Source organism: Chrysemys picta, chromosome 22 (assembly GCF_011386835.1).
Source record: "Chrysemys picta bellii isolate R12L10 chromosome 22, ASM1138683v2, whole genome shotgun sequence".
Lineage (NCBI taxonomy): Eukaryota > Metazoa > Chordata > Testudines > Emydidae > Chrysemys > Chrysemys picta.
Window position 1 is genome coordinate 19365613 of NC_088812.1, and position 22964 is coordinate 19388576.

General features: G+C 46.5%; 1 protein-coding gene across 6 annotated transcripts in view; it reads left to right on the forward strand.

Moving 5' to 3' along the window:
* LOC101950012 (gametocyte-specific factor 1) overlaps positions 1-22964 on the forward strand; it is a 43353-nt gene that overhangs the window by 14619 nt on the left and 5770 nt on the right. For all 6 annotated transcript variants that reach the window (XM_065575551.1, XM_065575547.1, XM_065575548.1 and 3 more), the window contains exons 8-9: positions 6682-6776; positions 20184-20256. In XM_065575551.1, the coding sequence (XP_065431623.1) occupies positions 6682-6776; positions 20184-20256 (168 nt within the window). The remainder of the gene's footprint in view (positions 1-6681; positions 6777-20183; positions 20257-22964) is intronic.

The window sequence follows — 22964 nt, forward strand, 5'->3', positions numbered from 1 at the left end:
GCTCCTGCTGCCTTTCCTGCAGCTCAACCGTACGCCGGAGCATATCAGTTTGATCCTCCAGTAGCCTCAGCATTGCATTCTGCCTCCTCTCATCACGCTGCCACAACCTCTCCTCTTGCTCCCGCCACCTTTCTTCTTGCTCGTCCCTCCTGTCCTCGTGTTCATTTTCGGCTTTCCGGGACTCTGCCATTGTTTGCCTCCATGCATTCTGCTGAGTTCTTTCAGTGTGGGAGGACTGCATGAGCTCAGAGAACATTTTCATCGTGAGGGTGTTTTTTTCGCCTTCTTATCCGCGCTAGCCTCTGGGATGGAGATGATAGGGGGAGCGTTGAAACATTTGCAGCTGCGGGAGGAAAAAAAGGGAGAGTAGTATTTGAAAAGACACATTTTAGAGAACAATGGGTAGACTCTTTCACGGTGAACCAAGCTGTTAACATTATATAGCACATGCTTTCAGTACAAGGTTGCATTTTGCCTCTTCTATTGAGGGCCTGCCGGTTTGGTGTGAGAGATCACACACGCAGGGCCGGGCAACGGAATTCGGCTTGCAGGCAGCCACGGTAAGCCACAGTCTTTCGGCTTCTTCAACCTTCATAACATGTGGGAATGGTTTCAAACAGCAGCGCCCTCATTTCCCATACCAAGCACGTTTTGGGTTGGCCATTTAAAATGGGTTGGCCATTTAAAAGGAGCAGCTGTGGTTTTCGGGTTAACGTGCAGCACAAACCCAACTAACACCCCCATACATGCAGCTCATCATAGAAGCGGCATGTCTGGGGGTCAGACCCGGAGCTGCCATTTGCCTCTTTGGTTTTTTGGTAGGGGGGAGGGATAGCTCAGTGGTTTGAGCATTGTCCTGCTAAACCCAGGGTTGTGAGTTCAACCCTTGAGGGAGCCACTTAAGTATCTGGGGCAAAATCAGTACTTGGTCCTGCTAGTGAAGGCAGGGGGCTGGACTCAATGACCTTTCAAGGTCCCTTCCAGTTCTAGGAGATAGGATATCTCCATTAATTTTATTTTTTTTAATTTTCACATGGCACTGCTGCTGGTCCCTGTTATAGCCTCTGTCCATCATGGCCTTAGAGATTTTTTTCAAATATTTTGGCATTTAGTCTTTTGGAACAGAGTTCTGATTGCTGTATGGGGACATGAATCCATGCTATCAGATCCAGTACCTCCCGTTTGGTCCATGCTGGAGCTCTTCTGCGATTCTGGGACTGCATGGTCACCTCTGCTGATGAGCTCGCCACGCTGGCCAAACAGGAAATGAAATTCAAAAATTCCCAGGGCTTTTCCTGTGTACCTGGCTAGTGCATCTGAGTTGAAAGCATTGTCCAGAGCAGTCACATTGGAGCACTCTGGGATAGCTCCCGGAGGCCTATAAAGTCGAATTGCATCCACATTACCCCAAATTCAACCCAGCAAGGTCGATTTCAGTGCTAATCCCCTCATCGGGGAGGAGTACAGAAATCTATTTTAAGAGCCCTTTAAGTTGACAAAAATGGCTTCGTCGTGTGGATGGGCGCAGGGTTAAATCAATCTGACGCTGCTAAATTTGACCTAAACCTGTAGTGTAGACCGGGACTCAGTCTTCTCTTCTCCAAACTAAACAAGCCCACTTTTTTTCAATCTTAATCATAGAATATCAGGGTTGGAAGAGACCTCAGGAGATCATCTAGTCCAACCCCCTGCTCAAAGCAGGACCAATCCCCAACTAAATCATCCCAGCCAGGGCTTTGTCAAGCCTTCCCTCATAGGTCATGTTTTCTAGACCTTTAATCATTTTTGTTGCTCTTCTCTGGACTTTCTTCAATTTGTCCACATCTTACCTGAAATGTGGCACCCAGAATTGGGCATTTAATCAGCATGGAGTGGAGCAGAAGAATTACTTCTCGCATCTTGCTTACAACACTCCTGCTAATGCATTTCAGAATGATGTTGACTCATATTTAGCTTGCGATCCACTATGACCCCCAGATCCCTTTCTTCAGTACTTCATCATCCTGGGCAGTCATTTCCCATTTTGTATGTGTGCAACTGATAGTGGAGTACTCTAAATTTGTCCTTATTGAATTTCATCCTGTGACGGGTTCCCCCGGGGGTGCCACCTGAAACTGGGGTTCCACTGAGCCCTCTGACTCACCAGCCTGGGCTCCCTCTTAGCACTGTGCTGCTGTGACCGGCTACAGACCACTCCCGATCCTACACGCCCACCAACATTCACACAGGCAGGGACACACCCAGCTGTAGTTGCATGCAGGCTTTGGACAGCCACTGCATGAACCAACAATAGAGAGGCTACAGCCAAAATAACCCCCAGCCTGGGACCCCAGAGCTGTACTGTCCTGCCCTGATCAAAACACCAACCAGTATGAATTTATTACCCAGTTCGCCACTCCCTCAATGTGAAGAGGACAATGCATACTTAGAATCATAGAATATCAGAGTTGGAAGGGACCTCAAGAGGTCATCTAGTCCAACCCCCTGCTCAAAGCAGGACCAATTCCCAGCTAAATCATCCCAGCCAGGGCTTTGTCAAGCCGGGCCTTAAAAACCTCCAAGGAAGGAGACTCCACCACCTCCCTAGGTAACGCATTCCAGTGTTTCACCACCCTCCTAGTGAAATAGTTTTTCCTGATATCCAACCTGGACCTCCCCCACTGCAACTTGAGACCATTGCTCCTTGTTCTGTCATCTGCCACCACTGAGAACAGCCGAGCTCCATCCTCTTTGGAACCCCCCTTCAGGTAGTTGAAGGCTGCTATCAAATCCCCCCTCATTCTTCTCTTCTGGAGACTAAACAATCCCAGTTCCCTCAGCCTCTCCTCATAAGTCATGTGCTCCAGACCCCTAATCATTTTTGTTGCCCTCCGCTGGACTCTTTCCAATTTTTCCACATCCTTCTTGTAGTGTGGGGCCCAAAACTGGACACAGTATTCCAGATGAGGCCTCACCAATGTCGAATAAAGGGGAACGATCACGTTCCTCGATCTGCTGGCAATGCCCCTACTTATACAGCCCAAAATGCCGTTAGCCTTCTTGGCAACAAGAGCACACTGTTGACTCATATCCAGCTTCTCGTCCACTGTGACCCCTAGGTCCTTTTCTGCAGAACTGCTACCTAGCCATTCGGTCCCTAGTCTGTAGCAGTGCATGGGATTCTTCCGTCCTAAGTGCAGGACTCTGCACTTGTCCTTGTTGAACCTCATCAGGTTTTTTTCGGCCCAATCCTCTAATTTGTCTAGGTCCCTCTGTATCCGATCCCTACCCTCTAGTGTATCTACCATGCCTCCTAGTTTAGTGTCATCTGCAAACTTGCTGAGAGTGCAGTCCACACCATCCTCCAGATCATTAATAAAGATATTAAACAAAACCGGCCCCAGGACCGACCCTTGGGGCACTCCGCTTGAAACCGGCTGCCAACTAGACATGGAGCCATTGATCACTACCCGTTGAGCCCGACGATCTAGCCAGCTTTCTATCCACCTTACAGTCCATTCATCCAGCCCATACTTCTTTAACTTGGCGGCAAGAATACTGTGGGAGACCGTATCAAAAGCTTTGCTAAAGTCAAGGAATAACACATCCACTGCTTTCCCCTCATCCACAGAGCCAGTTATCTCATCATAGAAGGCAATTAGGTTAGTCAGGCACGACTTCCCCTTCGTGAATCCATGCTGACTGTTCCTGATCACTTTCCTCTCCTCTAAATGTTTCATAATTGATTCCTTGAGGACCTGCTCCATGATTTTTCCAGGGACTGAGGTGAGGCTGACTGGCCTGTAGTTCCCCGGATCCTCCTTCTTCCCTTTTTTAAAGATGGGCACTACATTAGCCTTTTTCCAGTCATCTGGGACCTCCCCCGATCGCCATGAGTTTTCAAAAATAATGGCTAATGGCTCTGCAATCTCACCCGCCAACTCCTTTAGCACCCTCGGATGCAGCGCATCCGGCCCCATGGACTTGTGCACGTCCAGTTTTTCTAAATAGTCCCGAACCACTTCTTTCTCCACAGAGGGTTGGTCACCTTCTCCCCATGCTGTACTGCCCAGTGCAGCAATCTGGGAGCTGACCTTGTGCGTGAAGACAGAGGCAAAAAAATCATTGAGTACATTAGCTTTTTCCACATCCTCGGTCACTAGGTTGCCTCCCTTGTGTTAACCAGGCTGAGATTTTTCCCAAGACACTTCGGTCTCAGGCACACCGGTTTAGATAAAGCAAAGAACAAGTTTATTAACTACAAAAGATAGATTTTAAGTGATTATAAGTGATAAAAAACAGAACAAAGTGGATTACCTAGTAAATAAATAGAACCGCAAACTAAGCCTAAAATTCTAAAAAGATTGGATATGAATTAGCAGCTTCTCACCCTGGCTGGCGATATAAGCAGGCTTGCAGATTCTTAAGGGACAAGCTGCATTTGTTTTGCAGCTTGGGATCTCGTACCCTGTTCCAAGACTTTTTTTCTTTCAGAGCTTCTGTCTGTTGTTGAGTTGTGGGGGAGTGAAGAACAACAGATGTAACTCCCTGCCTTATATAGCTTTTTAATATGGTGGGAACTCTGTTTCAAACTTGGTTTCCAAACCAGTTTGTGGAAAAATTCAGGTACCCAGAATGGAGTCGAGAGACATGAGATCTGGTCACATGCCCTTGCAGAGTCCTAGCAGCCATAACTTGCAGGCTGGCCTTCCACAGGAGCGCTACCCTATTCCACAGCCCATTGTCTCTGTTGATGAGCCATTAGCACTCTTTGGCTTCTTCATTGTTGTATCTGAAAGGCTGGCTGTGGGTGTCTTTCAGAGTAAGCCCATTTGAAACATAACTTCGGATACAAATATGATACATGCATGCAAATCATAATTTTTCCAATGACACCTTACATGACCCATCTTGTACAAAATGCCTCATAATTATGCCATGATCCTATCCTAATAATATTACTATTCATAGATTCTGGGACTGGAAGGGACCTCGAGAGGTCATAGAGTCCAGTCCCCTGCCCTCATGGCAGGACCAAATACTGTCTAGACCATCCCTGATAGACATTTATCTAACCTACTCTTAAATATCTCCAGAGATGGAGATTCCACAACCTCCCTAGGCAATTTATTCCAGTGTTTAACCACCCTGACAGTTAGGAACTTTTTCCTAATGTCCAACCTAAACCTCCCTTGCTGCAGTTTAAGCCCATTGCTTCTTGTTCTATCCTTAGAGGCTAAGGTGAACAAGTTTTCTCCCTCCTCCTTATGACACCCTTTTAGATACCTGAAAACTGCTATCATGTCCCCTCTCAGTCTTCTCTTTTCCAAACTAAACAAACCCAATTCTTTCAGCCTTCCTTCATAGGTCATGTTCTCAAGACTTTTAATCATTCTGGTTGCTCTTCTCTGGACCCTCTCCTCCAATTTCTCCACATCTTTCTTGAAATGCGGTGCCCAGAAATGGCGTCATATACTATGACGAATATGGAGTGTAGTGTCGCACGTCCTATTTACTTCAGACCATTTCTCCAGTTTGTCCAGATAGTTTTGAATTTTAATCCTATCCTCCAAAGCACTTGCAACTCCTCGCAGCTTGGTATCATCTGCAAACTTTATAAATGTGCTCTCTATGCCATTATCTAAATCACTAATGAAGATATTGAACAGAACCAGACCCAAAACTGATCCCTGTGGAACCCCACTCAATATGCCCTTCCAGCTTGACTGTGAACCACCTACCCTCTGTGAACGATTTTCCAACCAGTTATTCACCCACCTTATAGGAGCTCCATCTAGGTTGTATTTCCCTAGTTTGTTTACGAGGAGGTCATGTGAGTCAGTATCAAAAGTCTTATTAAACTTAAGATGCACCACATCTACCACTCCCCTTCCCCATCCACAAGGCTTGTTACTCTGTCAAAGAAAGCTATTAGGTTGGTTTGACACAATTTTGTTCTTGGCAAATCCATGCTGACTGTTACTTATCGCCTTATTATTCTCTAGGATTCTGCAATTTGAGTGCTTAATTATTTTCTCTATCTTCCCGGGAACTGATGTTAAGCTGACTGGTCTGTAATCCCCCAGGTTGTCCTTATTCCCTTTTTTATAGATTGGCACTATATTTGCCCCTTTTCCAGTCCTCTGGAATCTCTCCTGTTTTCCATGACTTTTCAAAGATAATCGCTTATGGCTCAGATATCTCCTCAGTCAGCACCTTGTGTATTTTAGGATGCATTTCATCAGGCCCTGCCGACTTGAAGACATTCAACTTGTCTACGTAATTTTTAACTTTTTCTTTCCCTATTTTAGCCTCTGATCCTACCTCATTTTCATTGGCATTCGCTGTTAGACATCTGCATGGAGATAGAGACAACTAGGGCATGTGTGCTGAGATGCCATTTACAGTTGAGGGCAATATTTATAATCAAGCTTTAACTCTGATTTTTCTTGCAGTCTTTGTGTTATTTCTTTCTTGTTTGGATGACTGATTAACTGGGGATTTTAGTCAAAAAGTAGATGGCATCAACATGTTCTACACTTTTTCTCTAGCCTTTGCGAGGAGAAGTAACTGTTCTGATTGCATGTTTAAATTAACATACTCTGTCTTCAATGTTAGAAAAATACTCAAATATTTATAGTAAAAGATACTTGGCTAAAGAAGTACACATGTGTAGGATAATTCTTATTTGATCTCTTTCAGCCCTGGGTCCAGCGTAGTGATGGAACCAAAGAATAAGCTAATGCCAGGCATGAGAGCACCCAAGTCCTTGCCATATAGCCTATCCTGGAAAAGCAGTAAGTGCAAAGGCAGTTGGTCTCCCCCTGCTGTAAGTTGGGACCTACATGTTAGCTCAAAGTGGAACAGGACAACTTTCCTCTGTATTTTGATTCTACGTGTCAGCATTCTCCTACATAAACTGAAATGCATTTATTCCCACCATCAGCAAGTGGAGATGGAGAGCTCTGTAACACAGTCCTCCCTAGAAGCAGCTGCATTTCTGTGGTGGGTGGAGTGTCTTCTGTGTCCAGGTTTTATTTCGCTGTAGGTGGCATTGTGGCAAAGGTGGTCTGGCTCCATATATTGCCCCCATTACTATAGCATCTGACATCTAAATGTCAGATTATTATTCACCACTATTGATTGAACAAAAGTCGAGGCTTACAAACAGGTCTGAGTTTGGCACAGTGGAGCTCAACACAGTTGTAGCTCTTCAGGTATAGCTGCTACTGGAGTCAGTGGAAACTGTACACGTGTGTAGCAGCTGTAGCATTTGGTTTGGTTTTGCAAAACCTGATTGAAATCTCATGGCTAGGGTGTATCTATCCAAGGAAACCTAATAGTATTACTTCCAAGGGAATGTAACCTAAACTGAAAATGATTAGGGGTCTGGAGCACATGACTTATGAGGAGAGGCTGAGAGAACTGGGATTGTTTAGTCTCCAGAAGAGAAGAATGAGGGGGGATTTGATAGCAGCCTTCAACTACCTGAAGGGGGGTTCCAAAGAGGATGGAGCTCGGCTGTTCTCAGTGGTGGCAGATGACAGAACAAGGAGCAATGGTCTCAAGTGGCAGTGGGGGAGGTCCAGGTTGGATATCAGGAAAAACTATTTCACTAGGAGGGTGGTGAAACACTGGAATGCGTTACCTAGGGAGGTGGTGGAGTCTCCTTCCTTGGAGGTTTTTAAGGCCCGGCTTGACAAAGCCCTGGCTGGGATGATTTAGCTGGGAATTGGTCCTGCTTTGAGCAGGGGATTGGACTAGATGACCTCTTGAGGTCCCTTCCAACTCTGATATTCTATGATTCTATGAAAAGGCCATTGTTATTTGGAATGTAGGAAGCCACCCACATAGTGGTGTAGTAATGTGTACTCCTGAGGGAATTCTGTGCTAAAAAATTAAACATTCTGCATACAGTATTTTAAAATTCTGCATATTTTATTTGGTGTGAGTATATTGTTGTTTTGACAGTTTCAGTTATTTTGGTAATTTTATTTCAAAATACCTGTCAGCCAGCAAAAAAAATTCCCCCAGGAGTAGAGAGTCAAAGAAACTCCTATGACAGCCCAGTTCCTGTTTCTTTGTTATGCTTTTGTTGGGCACCTGACTGAATGTGTGTCACATGTCAGCTGGGCACATCTTGGGAGAGATCTCTGCCCCTCCAGTCTTAGACACCCACACCCCCAGAGTCCAGCTGTGGGGCACCCCCCTAACCCAGACACGTGCACCCCCTACCACCAAGAGCCCAAGGATCCAGAGAGAGAAACAGCCTGATGCTGGGTCCCAGGCTTTTACAGAGTTTCCTGCATGCCATTTCCTTCCTTCAGGACATGCTGGGAACTGCACCTGCATGGAACAGTCCAGTTCTCCCTCCCCCTCCCCCTGACAGTGTCATGTATTTGCAAGCTGGAGAGCCAGGCTCTGGTAGGTCCCGCATGTGCTACTGACAGCCAGCAGCTCTGCAGCACCAATTCTGCTGTGAGAGGGAGGAAATGAAATTCTGCGCAAATTCTGCATTGTGTTGTGGCACAAAATTCCCCCTGAAGTAAATGTTGGAAAACTTCCCCTATATAAACACCTGGGTCTGTGCACAGCGGTGTCTATGGATGAGTCTGTTGTCATTGTTCGGGAGTGTGGGCTCAAGACTTGGCATTCTTCTCAGTCATCTGAGTCCATCCCTGATGTGCTGAAATGACTGTTATCCCTTCCAGAGTCTGATCCTGGGCTTCAGCTCCATGCCTTACTCTGAATGCGCTATCTCAGCCCCTTGCTGCATGGCTGTCCTGCTTTCCTGTCAGCTACATGTCATGCCAGTGGAGGGGATGGGGGTCTCTGAAACTGATGTTAGGCTGTGGGGACTGGAAAAGGTTCAGAAAAGAGAAGCAAAAATGATCAAGGGTCTGGAATGGCTTCCATACAAGGAGAGACTACAAAGATGACTAAGGGGGATACGATAGAGGCCTATAAAATCATGACTGTTGTAGAAAAAGTGACTAGAGAAGCATTATTTACCGTTTCACACAATACAAAAACCAGAGGAATCACCTGATAAAACTAATAGGCAGCAGGTTTAATACAAACAAAAGGAAGTCCTTTTTCACACAGTGCACAACTAACCTGTGGGCCTCATTGACATGGGATGTTGTGGTGACCAAAAGTGTAACTGGGTTTAAGCAAGAATTGGATAAGTTCCTGGAGGATAGATCCATCAATAGCTATTAGCCAAGATGATCAGGGATATTACCCCCATGCTTTAGGTGACTCTAAACCTGTGACTGCCAGAAGCTGGGAGTGGAAGAGAGGGGTGGATCACTCCTAATTGCTCTGTTCTGTTTACTCCCCTTGAAGCTCTGGTCGGGGCCACCATTGGAGACCGGATACTGGGCAAGATGGAATGTGATCTGACCTAATATGGCAGCTCTTATGTTAATCAAAATAGTCAAAAGCAAAACACTTTCACTTGAACCAAATTGGGGGAGGGGGGCTAGCTGATAAACTTGGTGGGTTTTTTGTTTTTGTGTGGTGGCTTTTACTTTTTGTCCTGCTTTCGGACAGGAAACTCGCATTTCCTTGGTTTTCCTGTCTCAGCTGTGATGAGAACCTGGCCCCACAGCTGTAATGAGAACTCTGGAGATCAGTGTGTGTACTGAGCCCTGTAGGGCTGATGGCATCAGCTCTGCGTTAGCCCTGTTTATAGCAGTGGAACCATATTGGCCCCATTGTGTAATGTCAGGGTGATTGTGGTGAGTTCTCTGGTCTTCACAACTCGGGTTGTAGGAGCCAACACTTCTCAGCTTGTCAAGCTATTTGGCTTTTAAAGGCTTCTCCATTCTGTGCATGGCAGGAACTTGAGGGTGGATGAGCTTGTGCTCTGGGGAACAAAGGCTGTCCAGCTGGCTGGAGTGAGCTGGGGCCAGCGCAGGAGAGCAGAGACCCTGGACACACTTCAGTCTGACCTGAGCCTGGCTCTGAGGAGCATTCAGAGAATCTTCCCCAACTAAGGATCATCTCCAGTTAAATGTGGCCTTTGACCCCCTGTAATGCTGGGCCTCTGGCTAACAGAACTGAGCCATGATCCACTTAGACAACCATGTTTCACTCCTAGACCAGCTACCCTGCTTCTCCTCTTCCTTCCAAGTCCTGGTGGGGTGGAAATTGTTGAAGTCCAGGTGGAATTCTTCAAGGGCCTCCTTTCCCTGGGTCCATATGATGAAGATGTCATCAGTGTAGCGCAAGTAGAGGAGGGGTACTAGAGGACGAGAGCTGAGGAAGCATTGTTCTAAGTCAGCCATAAAAATGTTGCCAACCCCACCATCAACCTCAGCCTGGACCAGTCCACACAAGAGATCCACTTCCTGGACGCTACAGTGCAAATAAGTGATGGTCACATAAACACCACCCTATACCAGAAACCTACTGACCGCTATACGTACCTACATGCTTCCAGCCAAGACACATCACACGATCCATTGTCTACCACCAAGCCCTAAGATACAACCGAATTTGCTCCAACCTCTCAGACAGAGACAAACACCTACAGGATCTTTATCAAGCATTCGTAAAACTACAATACCCACCCGGGGAAGTGAGGAAACAGATTGACAGAGCAAGACGGGTACCCAGAAATCACCTACTACAGGACAGACCCAACAAGGACAATAACAGAACACCACTGGCCATCACATACAGCCCCCAGCTAAAACCTCTCCAGCGCATTATCCACGATCTACAACCTATCCTGGAAAATGATCCCTCACTCTCACAGACCTTGGGAGGCAGGCCAGTCCTCGCTTATAGACAACCCCCCAACCTGAAGCAAATACTCACCAGCAACTACACACCACACCACAGAAACACCAACCCAGGAACCAATCCCTGTAGCAAACCTCGTTGCCTACTCTGTCCCCATATCTACTCTGGCGACATCATCAGAGGACCCAACCACATCAGCCACACCATCAAGGGCTCATTCACCTGCACATCCACTAATGTTATATATGCCATCATGTGCCAGCAATGCCCCTCTGCCATGTACATTGGCCAAACCAGACAGTCCCTCCGCAAAAGAATAAATGGACACAAATCGGACATCAGGAATGGTAACATACATAAGCCAGTAAGTGAACGCTTCAATCTCCCTGGTCATTCTATTACAGATTTAAGTCACTATCATTGAACAAAAAAACTTCAGAAACAGACTTCAAACAGAAACAGCAGAACTAAAATTCATTTGCAAATTCAACACCATTAATCTGGGCTTGAATAGGGACTGGGAGTGGCTGGCTCAATACAGAAGCAGCTTTTCCTCTCCTGGAATAGACACCACCTCATCTATTATTGGGAGTGGACTACACCCACCCTGATTGAATTGGCCCTGTCAACACTGGTTCTCCACTTGCGAAGTAACTCCCTGCTCTCCATATGTCAGGCCTTGGCTACACTGGCAATTCACAGCGCTGCACTTGCTGCGCTCAGGGGTGTGAAAAAATACCCCCCCCCCCCCCGAGTGCAGCGCTGTAAAGCGCCAGTGTAATCAGCGCTGCATGCTCACTCGCATCGCTGCAAGCTATTCCTCTCGGAGAGGTGGAGTACTTGCAGCTCTGCGAGAGAACTCTACACTGCCAAGGCAGCGCTGTGAATCAATGAGTGTAGCCAAGGCCTCAGTATATAATGCCTGCGTCTGTAACTTTCACTCTATATGCATCCGAAGAAGTGAGGTTTTTACCCACGAAAGCTTCTGCCCAAATAAATCTGTTAGTCTTTAAGGTGCCACCAGACTCCGTGTTGTTTTTGTAGATACAGACTAACACGGCTACCCTGATAGAGTTGGTACTTACTGCAATAGTGGAAGGAGTTTTTCAGTCACTGAAGTTTAATCCACCCCCTCAAGGAGGCAGCTAGATCAGTGGAAGAATTCTTCCATTGACCCACTGGTGTCTATACCAGGACTTAGGTTGGCTTAGCTACATCTCTCTCGGGGGGGATTTTTTCACACTCCGAAGCAACCTAGGTGTAGACCAGGCCTTAGAGCATGAAACCACACACCATGCTCCTTTAGCTTTACCAGTCACTACTTTACCTTGTCTACGCATGGAAGCTGACTGATGTTCAGTGACAATTCCCTGAGTATTTTAGAATCGGTGACTTCAATTCCAGAGTAATTCGTTTGCTGCATAAGTGAAGTAATCCTGGAATAAAATCATGCTTTGTTCTGAAACAGCCCCCACCTCATTTGGGCACTATCCCAGAATAGTATCAGAGGGGTAGCTGTGTTAGTCTGAATCTGTAAAAAGCAACAGAGGGTCCTGTGGCACCTTTAAGACTAACAGAAATATTGGGAGCATAAGCTTTTGTGGGTAAGAACCTCACTTCTTCAGATGCAAGTAATGGAAATTTCCAGAGGCGGGTATAAATCAGTATGGAGATGACGAGGTTAGTTCAATCAGGGAGGGTGAGGTGCTCTGCTAGCAGTTGAGGTGTGAACACCAAGAGAGGAGAAACTGCTTCTGTAGTTGGATCCCACGAAAGCTTATGCTCCCAATACTTCTGTTAGTCTTTAAAGGTGCCACAGGACCCTGTGTTGCTTATCCCAGAATAGCTACTCTGGTCAACTCCGCCTGTAGATAACCCAGTTTAGACAGCTGTGGGCTTTTGCTTTTAAAGAGGATTAAAGGTTTGGTGTTAGATTGTGGTGGCTAGGGTTTCACTCGACCAGTTTAACACATGCTAAAGTACAACTGCTTTGTCTTGACTGGTTTATTAAACTAAGCTGTATAGTGCAATACTTACCACATTTAAATTCTAACCAAGGTGGGTGTGTGGTTAACATGCCAAAATCCTACTGTGGCCAAAGCAAGCTGTAGCTGACAAGGCTGTGTCTGTCTCCACTTGGGGAATTTTGGGGGCACTGACAGGCTTACGCCCCACGCTCCCTTTGCTCCTGCTGAGCTCCCACAGCTTCAATATTGTTGGAATTTGACATCAAGGCTCTGGGACTGCAGGTTTAATGAATATGGTGGCACTTTGTCTCTAGCTGCTGAGGTTTCTCCTGTGCTGGGGTCCTGCTGGCTTATCCAAAGCAGTGGGCATCTCTTCTCTGAAGCCCCATAGCATGGACAAGGCCAGCTCCCTGCTGCTAAAATCAGTGAGAGCAACCACTGGCTCCTCTAGGGCAGGACTGAGCCCTCCTGCTGGCTCTTGCACAAGTAGTTAACACATTTCAAGCGACCATTCATGGTGTAGTGGCCTGTTAACACCCCTCCAGTCATAGGGGGGGATTGCAGCTGGGGGGAGTTGTTAGTGGATTATCAATTACTGTAATAAACCATAAATCCAGTGTGTCTCTTCAGTCCACGATTTTTTATTTTTAGTGTCTAGCAAAGTTAGAAGTCCAGCGCCTATACAAGGAGCTGCATATTAACTTCTGAAGAGCCGCATGTGGCTCCAGAGCCAAGGTTGGCCACCCCTGATCGAGACCATCCCTGACAGGTGTTTGTCTAACCTGCTCTTAAGAATGTCTAATGACGGGGATTCCACAACATCACTAGACAACTTTTATTCCAGTGCTTAACTGCACTGACAGGAAGTTTCCCCTGCCCCATGGCTAACCTGAATCTCCCTTACTGCTATTTAAGCCCATTGTTTCTTGTCCTATCTTCAGAGGTTAAAGAGGACAATTTTCTCCTCCCTCTTCTCCCTCCTGCCCCCTTGTAACAATCTTTTATGTACGTGAAAACTGTTATCTATCTCTCTCCTCATCTTTTCTTCTCTGGACTAAACAAACCCAATTTTTTTTCAATCTTCCCTTATAAGTAAGGCTTTGGTTTAGTCACAGGTATTTTACTAAAAGTCATGGGCCGCTTTTTTAAGAGAGAAAATTCCCAGCCTGTGACTTGTACTATACCCCTGACTAAATCTTGGGAGCGCTGGGGGGTGGAGAACTGTGGCCAATGAGAGCTGCTAGGAGCTGAGGGACATGTTTATCTTTTGGGGGGGGCTCCCTGGAAGCAGCAACATCACCCAGAGCCCTCATCCCCTCCCATGCTCCAGCCCTGAGCCCCCTCCCACACCCAAACTGCTCCTCTTGCTGTTGGGTGCGGGGGCCCAAGACTGATCCAGCAGTGGCTGGTGCGACTGGCTCAGGTGTTGCCTGGCTGCTGCAGAAGTCATGGAGGTCATGGAAAGTCACAGAATCCATGACCTCTGTGACAAACTCACAGCTTTACTCATAGGCAATGTTACCTCTTAATTTTTTTCCATCCATGTGCAGAATAAACTTCTTATATGCACCGAGGTATGTGTGGATGTGCACCACCAGTAGAAACAAAATCTCTATAGATATATTTCAGAGTAGCAGCCATGTTAGTCTGTATCCGCAAAAAGAACAGGAGTACTTGTGGCACCTTAGAGACTAACAAATTTATTAGAGCATAAGCTTTCGTGGGCTACTGCCCACTTCCGAAGAAAGTGCATCCGAAGAAGTGGGCAGTAGCCCACGAAAGCTTATGCTCTAATAAATTTGTTAGTCTCTAAGGTGCCACAAGTACTCCTGTTCTTTCTATAGATATAGATATCTCAATAAATTTACCATAGTGATAATTACTCCAGCAAGGACAGGTTAGGCATTTTAGAACTCACTACTCAAACTACCATTTACTTCAAACCATTTCTCCAGTTTGTCCACACTTTAAATTTTAATTGTATCCTCCAAAGCACTTGCAACCCCTCCCAGCTTGATATCATCAGCAAACTTCATACATGTGCTCTGTATGTCAGTTGTTTGAAACCAAATATGGATTCCAGTGTGAGGTGGCTGGGGTGTGCAGTTGGGGGAAGGGGTGGTTATTTCTCTATTGAAGCAGGTTCTCTTGGGGTAGTTGGGTGTCCCCTTCCATGATTGGAGCTACTTCTCTGGAGAGTCCTTTGGTGAAGGCAGTTTTGAGTATGTTAAGGTGTATATCCTGGACTACTTCTTCAAGCATATTCTGTAGTATCGGAGAAAGCTGGCTAGATTGTCGGGCTCAACAGGTAGTGATCAATGGCTCCATGTCTAGTTGGCAGCCGGTTTCAAGCGGAGTGCCCCAAGGGTCGGTCCTGGGGCTGGTTTTGTTCAATATCTTCATTAATGATCTGGAGGATGGCATGGACTGCACTCTCAGCAAGTTTGCAGATGACACTAAACTGGGAGGAGTGGTAGATATGCTGGAGGGTAGGGATAGGATACAGAGGGACCTAGACAAATTAGAGGATTGGGCCAAAAGAAATCTGAGGTTCAACAAGGACAAGTGCAGAGTCCTGCACTTAGGATGGAAGAATCCCATTCACTGTTACAGACTAGGGACCGAATGGCTAGGAAGCAGTTCTGCAGAAAAGGACCTAGGGGCTACAGTGGACGAGAAGCGGGATATGAGTCAACAATGTGCCCTTGATGCCAAGAAGGCTAATGGCATTTTGGGCTGTATAAGTAGGGGCGTTGCCAGCAGATTGAGGGACGTGATCATTCCCCTCTATTCGACATTGGTGAGGCCTCATCTAGAGTATTGTGTCCAGTTTTGGGCCCCACACTACAAGTAGAAAAACTGGAAAGAGTCCAGCGGAGGGCAACAAAAATGATTAGGGAGCTGGAGCACAGGACTTGTGAGGAGAGGCTGAGGGAACTGGGATTATTTAGTCTGCAGAAGAGAAGAATGAGGGGGGATTTGATAGCTGCTTTCAACTACCTGAAAGGGGGTTCCAAAGAGGATGGATCTAAACTGTTCTCAGTGGTAGCAGATGACAGAACAAGGAGTAATGGTCTCAAGTTGCAGTGGGGGAGGTTTAGGTTGGATATTAGGAACAACTTTTTCACTAGGAGGGTGGTGAAGCACTGGAATGGGTTACCTAGGGAGGTGGTGGAATCTCCTTCCTTAGAGGTTTTTAAGGTCAGGCTTGACAAAGCCCTGGCTGGGATGATTTAGTTGGGAATTGGTCCTGCTTTGAACAGGGGGTTGGACTAGATGACCTCCTGAGGTCCCTTCTAACCCTGATATTCTATGATTTATTTGGGCATAAGCTTTTGTGGATAATCCCCCCCCACACACACACACACACACACTTCCTCAGATGCATAGAGTGAAAATTACACTGGTCTACAATTTTTGAGAAGTCGTCTGCTTCAGAGATAAAATGTGCTATTTATTATGTATTTTGATGTGCTGAATTCAAATATGACAATTAAAACAACTGGCTACTGTTTCTAAGATATTTAAGTTTTTACATTTTATGTCTATGTATATTGTGTAGATAGTAGAGTTTTAATCATAAATTGTAAACCTAGGTCTTTTCATGTGTTTATGGTTGCTTTACATGATAATATTTCACCAGTCCTGTTTATGTAACACTTTAAAAATCAGCAAAAGGGTTATATAAATAAAATTTATTATGAAACAAAAGGCAAAAAACTATTATGTACATAGTTTAGTCCTATTCAGTGTCTACTCGGCGCTTCTTGGCTTGTCTCTTGTATTCATTAAATGGAGCATATCTTGTCACTGTCCAGCAATAGTCTGCAAGCATTGATGGGCTCCATTTGCTCTGATAGCTTTTCTCCATTGTTGCAATGTCCTGGTGAAATCGCTCGCTGTGCTCATCGCTCACTGCTCCGCAGTTCAGTGGAAAAAAAATCTAGATGAGAGTGCAAAAAATGTATCTTTAGTGACATGTTGCAACCAAGGCTTTTGTATGCCTTGAGGAGGTTTTCCACCAACAACCTGTAGTTGTCTGCCTTGTTGTTTCCGAGAAAATTTATTGCCACTAACTGGAAGGCTTTCCATGCTGTCTTTTCCTTGCCACGCAGTGCATGGTCAAATGCATCATCTCGAAGAAGTTCACGAATCTGAGGACCAACAAAGACACCTTTCTTTATCTTAGCTTCACTTAACCGTGGAAATTTTCCACGGAGGTACTTGAAAACTGCTTGTGTTTTGTCAATGGCCTCGACAAAGTTCTTCATCAGACCCAGCTTGATGTGTAAGGGTGGTAACAAAATCTTCCTTGATTCAACAAGTGGTGGATGCTGAAGTCTTTTCCTCCCAGGCTCCAATTACTGTCGGAGTGGCCAATCTTTCTTGATGTAGTGGGAATCTCTTGCACGACTATCCCATTCGCAGAGAAAACAGCAGTACTTTGTGTATCCAGTCTGCAGACCAAGCAAGAGAGCAACAACCTTCAAATCGCCACTAAGCTGCCACTGATGTTGGTCATAGTTTATGCACCTCAAAAGTTGTTTCATGTTGTCATAGGTTTCCTTCATATAGACTGCATAACCAACTGGAATTGATGGCAAAACATTGCCATTATGCAATAAAACAGCTTTAAGACTCGTCTTCGATGAATCAATGAACAGTCTCCACTCATCTGGATCGTGAACGATGTTGAGGGCTGCCATCACACCATCGATGTTGTTGCAGACTACAAGATCACCTTCCATGAAGAAGAATGGGACAAGATCCTTTTGACGGTCAAGGAACATGGAAACCCTAACATCACCTGCCAGGAGATTCCACTGCTGTAGTCTGGAGCCCAACAGCTCTGCCTTATTCTTGGGTAGTTCCAAATCCCTGACAAGGTCATTCAGTTCACTTTGTGTTATGAGGTGTGGTTCAGAGGAGGAGGATGGGAGAAAATGTGAGTCCTGTGACATTGATGGTTCAGGACCAGAAGTTTCATCCTCTTCCTCGTCTGACTCAAGTGAGAATGATTCTGGTGCATCAGGAACCGGCAGCCCTTCTCCGTGGGGTACCGGGCGTATAGCTGATGGAATGTTTGGATAATGCACAGTCCACTTTTTCTTCTTTGACACACCTTTCCCAACTGGAGGCACCATGCAGAAGTAACAATTGCTGGTATGATCTGTTGGCTCTCTCCAAATCATTGGCACTGCAAAAGGCATAGATTTCCTTTTCCTGTTCAACCACTGGCAAAGATTTGTCCTGTTCTCCAATTTTGCAGCCAAAATAAAGGTGATAGGCTTTCTTAACCATAGTGGTTATACTGCGCTTTTGTGATGCAAAAGTCACTTCACCACAAACATAGCAGAAGTTATCTGCACTGTTCACACAAGTACGAGGCATCTCTGCTCACTTTGGCTAAACAGAAATGTGTCCCTTTGCAAAATCAAACACCGAGAAATAAGAGAGCACGACACTGTATGATTTCTAGAGCTGATCTAGGGCAATTTGTTCAGCGGAGTGATGTAAGGTTCGTTATGATTGCATCATCCATGACTTCTAGGAATAACATGATGCAATTCATATCATGTATGATGCAATACCAGCTTCAGATTGCATCATTCATTGTTTTGCCTAAAAAGCAAGTACTGTCCAAACCCAGTCATAGATTTATTCATAGATCCAGTCAAAGATGTATTTGAGTCATTTCTGGTTTAAATTGAGATCCCTTCCCTTTCTAACTCACTTATCCTCCGCCATTCCCAGTCAAGGGTCGTATATACTGACCCAATAGCATATCTTGAAAACTAGAGCCAATCAACAATTTTAAGCATCATTTTCGTTCTCAGTGACCCAGAATTAGTAAAGTTTGACTACATTTATTTCAGAAGCATTTTGGCTGTAGAGCAGTGTTACAGATGCAGGTATAAATATATTGACATAAGAGAAGGGAGTTACCTCACAAGTGGAGAACCAGTGTTGACAAGGCCAATTCAATCAGGGTGGATGTGGTCCACTCCCAATAATTGATGCTGATCAGGTGGTTCTTCAGTTTCTTTGAAAGTGTGTGGCACAATCTCACACCATAGTCAGTGTAGTATGGCAATGAATTTTTTACCTTCAGTCCATTTGGTATGTTGTCCATCTGTTTGAACTTGGAGAGGAAGATGATGTCTGTCTATCTGTGCAAAAGCTTATGCCCAAATAAATCTGTTAGTCTTTAAGGTGCCACTGGACTCCTCATTGTTTTTGTGTATACAGACTAACACGGCTACCTCTCTGATACTTGGCACCATGCAAGGCACTGAATTTAGCCGTATGAAGTGGAAATCCATAAGCTTCATGAAAAAACTCGCACAAATACAGACTATGGTGAGAGATTGTGCCACACACTCTCAAAGAAACTGAGGAACCACCTGATCGGCATCAGTTATTGGGGGTGGATCACATCCACCCTGATTGAATTGGCCTTGTCAACACTGGTCTTTAAGGTGCCACCGGACTCCTCATTGGATTTATGGCTTATTACAACAATCTGTAACCCACTAACATTTCCCCCCCCCCCCCCCGCTCCCAACTGCCTTCCGAGAGGTTTTAACAAGTCACTTCACCTTGAATGGTCCTTTAGTATAAGTAGTTAGCACATATTCTAAACAATCTGTTCCACCTTGTGTTTAGCTGTGATGCTCTGAATACCTTTCCCAGCCCTGAAGAAGAGCTCTTTGTGGTTCCAAAGCTTGCCTCTCTCACCAACTGACATTGATCCACTAAAAGATCTCGCCTCCCCTCCCCTATTTCTCTCGCATCCTGGGACGGACACTGCTACACCAACACTGCAAACATCTCATGAGTGGTCAGCCTTGTCAGTCTCTTGCAAACAAGTCTATATCCTGCTCCAACCCTCTATGCCAGGCCCCAGCCCTGTCAATTGCAAGCTTAACTGTTGTGCAGGTATAAAACTTCTCTAGCCTGTTACTGAGGGCCTGAGTGTGTAGCCATTTAGGGTGTTGGCAGTGCTCCCAAATCCCAAGAGAAAACCCCTTCCAACAGACCAGCTAGCACCCCTGGCATTGTGGTTCCCCTACATGCCCATGCCCCTTATAACTCGGGAGGGCAGCAGGAGCAGGGCTAGCACAGAGGCATTCATAAGAATGGCCATACTGGGTCAGACCAATGGTCCATCTAGTCCAGTATCTGGTCTTCTGACTGTGGTCAGCGCCAGCTGCTTCAGAGGGAATGAACAGTACAGGGCAACTTTCAAGTGGTCCAGTCCCAGCTTCTAGCAGTTGGAGGCTTAGGATGCCCAGAGCATGGATTTGCATCTTCCTTCTGAAACACAGGTCAGGAGAACTGTGGAACAGGATCTGTTCCAAGTAAGTGGGCTGTGGAGAGAGCAGGGCCAATGGCCTCTAGTTCACGTTATCTATGGGTGTAAAGTCAGTTAAACCTGTCCAGAAGCCTTTCATTGTGCATTCACACTAAGCTTTTCCTCCTCAGACGCAGATGAGTCTGGTGCTACTTCTTTTGTTCTTGGCTCCAAGACAAATCACACCTTAAGCACAAGTCAAAGGTAAGAGCTAACTCTCCTCTCACGTCTTCTCAGATCAGGCTGGGTCCCTCACGGGCGTGAATGTCCCAGCTCTATTAGTGATAAGAGCTATGGCACTGGCAGTGCTGCTAACTGGGATAACTTTATTGCAAGTCTCATGATCCTTGGTGGCTTTTTTTTTTTTTTTTTTTTTTTTTTTTTGGTAAAGCCCCAGCGGCTGGGAAGCGGAATGATTTACAAGTGTCTAGCCCTGCTAGTTGAGAGGAAAGATTGAAAACGTGGACTGTGTAAGCCTAAATGCTCAGTAACCAGCAGGCAAAAAGAAACCAACTCCTAGGATTTCATGGGGTTTTGAGGCCTGACTTTTAGGCTGGTTTGTGTTTACCACTTGGGGCTGGCCACACTGTCTGGCCAGCTGGGCTCTTGCCCCTCTAACAGCTCTGTGCACTCCTGCAATAGTCACTCATGGATACTGCCGTTCTAGGTGGGTGACCAGAAATCTAACAGAACTTCCCTAGAAACATCCTTACAATACCCAAGGCTGTAATGGGCCTGCTTCTGCTCATGTTACACCCATGCAATCTGCAGCCCTTAGGCTGTGCAGGTGTAACTGAGGTCAGAACTGGGACAGTACATGGTTCTGCTGGGCATAAATGGAGCCACCAAGAGAACTGCTTGGAGACTCCTGCCTGAGTTTGCAGGGGTGGGAAAGAACTGATGTGTCCAGGTCTCACAGATAATGTGAACACTGTCACAGGGCAGCTGGCCCCATAGGTCTTGGCCCCATCTGTGACATGTTTTTCCCCAAGTGGGGAAAATGAAAGTCATGTGACTGGGTCATGTGACCCACCAATCAGGTCTCTGTGATAGGTAAGGAAAAGTCCTGGGGAAGCTGCAGAGAAGGCGGCGGCTCCAGCTGGGTAGGACTGGGAGCAGCCTGCCAAGGCAAGTAAGGCTCCAGGCAGAAAGGCCTGTGAGTGGTGTGATGAGTGGGAAGGAGGCAGTAATCATGTTTGAAATACATTGCTCTGTTTCTGTCCACTCCCCCACCCCATGCGTGAGGGAGGAAGCCCAACCCAATTTCTGCTCCTTTGAGTCTATCAGGATCCAAAACATCTGTCAGGGCCAGAGTCTATTAAATTCCATTAGCAATTTCACAGACATGCATGGAGCTTCTCCTAGCTTATACCCATGTAACTGAGAGCATTGGGGCTCCTTGGTCCTTAACCCTTCTCATGGCTTAGGGCTTGTCTTCACTTAGGCCTTGTCTACACTACGAGAGTAGTTCGATTTTACTTGCATCGAATTTTTGTAATCGATATTGCAAAGTCGAACGTGTGTGTCCACACTAAGGACAGTAATTCGACTTTGTGCGTCCACACTAACGGTGAAAGCGTCGACATTCGAAGCGGTGCACTGTGGTCAGCTATCCCACAGTTCCCGCAGTCCCCTCTGCCCATTGGAATTCTGGGTGTAGCCGGCAATGCCTTCTGGGTAACAAAATGAGTCGAGGGTGCTTTTTGGGAAACTGTCGTCATCCGTCCATCACTCCCGCCCTCCCTCCCTGAAAGCGCCGGCGGGAAATCAGTTCGCGCGCTTTTCCAGTCATTGACAGCGCGGACGCCACTGTACTCCGAGCATGGAGCCCGCTGCGACCATCGCTGCAGTTGTGGCCGCTCTCAACGCCTCGCAGCTTATCATAAAGGTTTCCCTGAGGCAGATGCAGAAAAGTCAGGCGAGGAGGCTACGGCACCGCGGTGATGTCCTGAAGTCTGAGAGTAGCACAGACCTGTCAGAAAGCAGGGGACCCAGCGCCGAGGACATCACAGTGGCAATGGGTCATGTTGATGCCGTGGAACGGCGATTCTGGGCACGGGAAACAAGCACTGAGTGGTGGGACCGCATAGTGCTGCAGGTCTGGGATGAATCCCAGTGGCTGCGAAACTTTCGCATGCGGAAGGGAACTTTCCTGGAACTTTGTAAGTTGCTGTCCCCTGCCCTGAAGCGCAGTGACACCCGGTTGCGAGCTGCACTGAGTGTACAGAAGCGAGTGGCCATAGCCCTCTGGAAGCTTGCAATGCCAGACAGCTACCGGTCAGTCGTGAACCAGTTTGGGGTGGGCAAATCTACCGTGGGGGTTGTTGTGATGCAAGTAGCGAAGGCAATCGTTGATGTACTGCTGCCAAAGGTAGTGACCCTGGGAAACGTGGAGGCGATCATAGATGGCTTCGCAGCGATGGGATTCCCAAACTGCGGTGGGGCCATAGATGGAACTCACATCCCTATCCTGGCACCGGACCACCAGGCCACCCAGTACATTAACCGAAAGGGCTACTTTTCCATGGTGCTGCAAGCACTGGTGGACCACAGGGGACGTTTTACCAACATCTACGTGGGATGGCCGGGCAAGGTTCATGACGCTCGTGTTTTCAGGAACTCTGGTCTGTTTAGACGGCTGCAACAAGGTATTTACTTCCCGGACCACAAAATAACTGTTGGGGATGTGGAGATGCCTATAGTCATCCTCGGGGACCCAGCCTACCCGCTAATGCCCTGGCTCATGAAGCCCTATACTGGCGCCCTGGACACTGAAAAAGAACTCTTCAACTACCGGCTGAGCAAGTGCAGAATGGTGGTGGAGTGTGCTTTTGGCCGTCTCAAGGGGAGATGGAGAAGCTTACTGACTCGCTGTGATCTCAGCGAAACCAATATCCCCATTGTTATAGCAG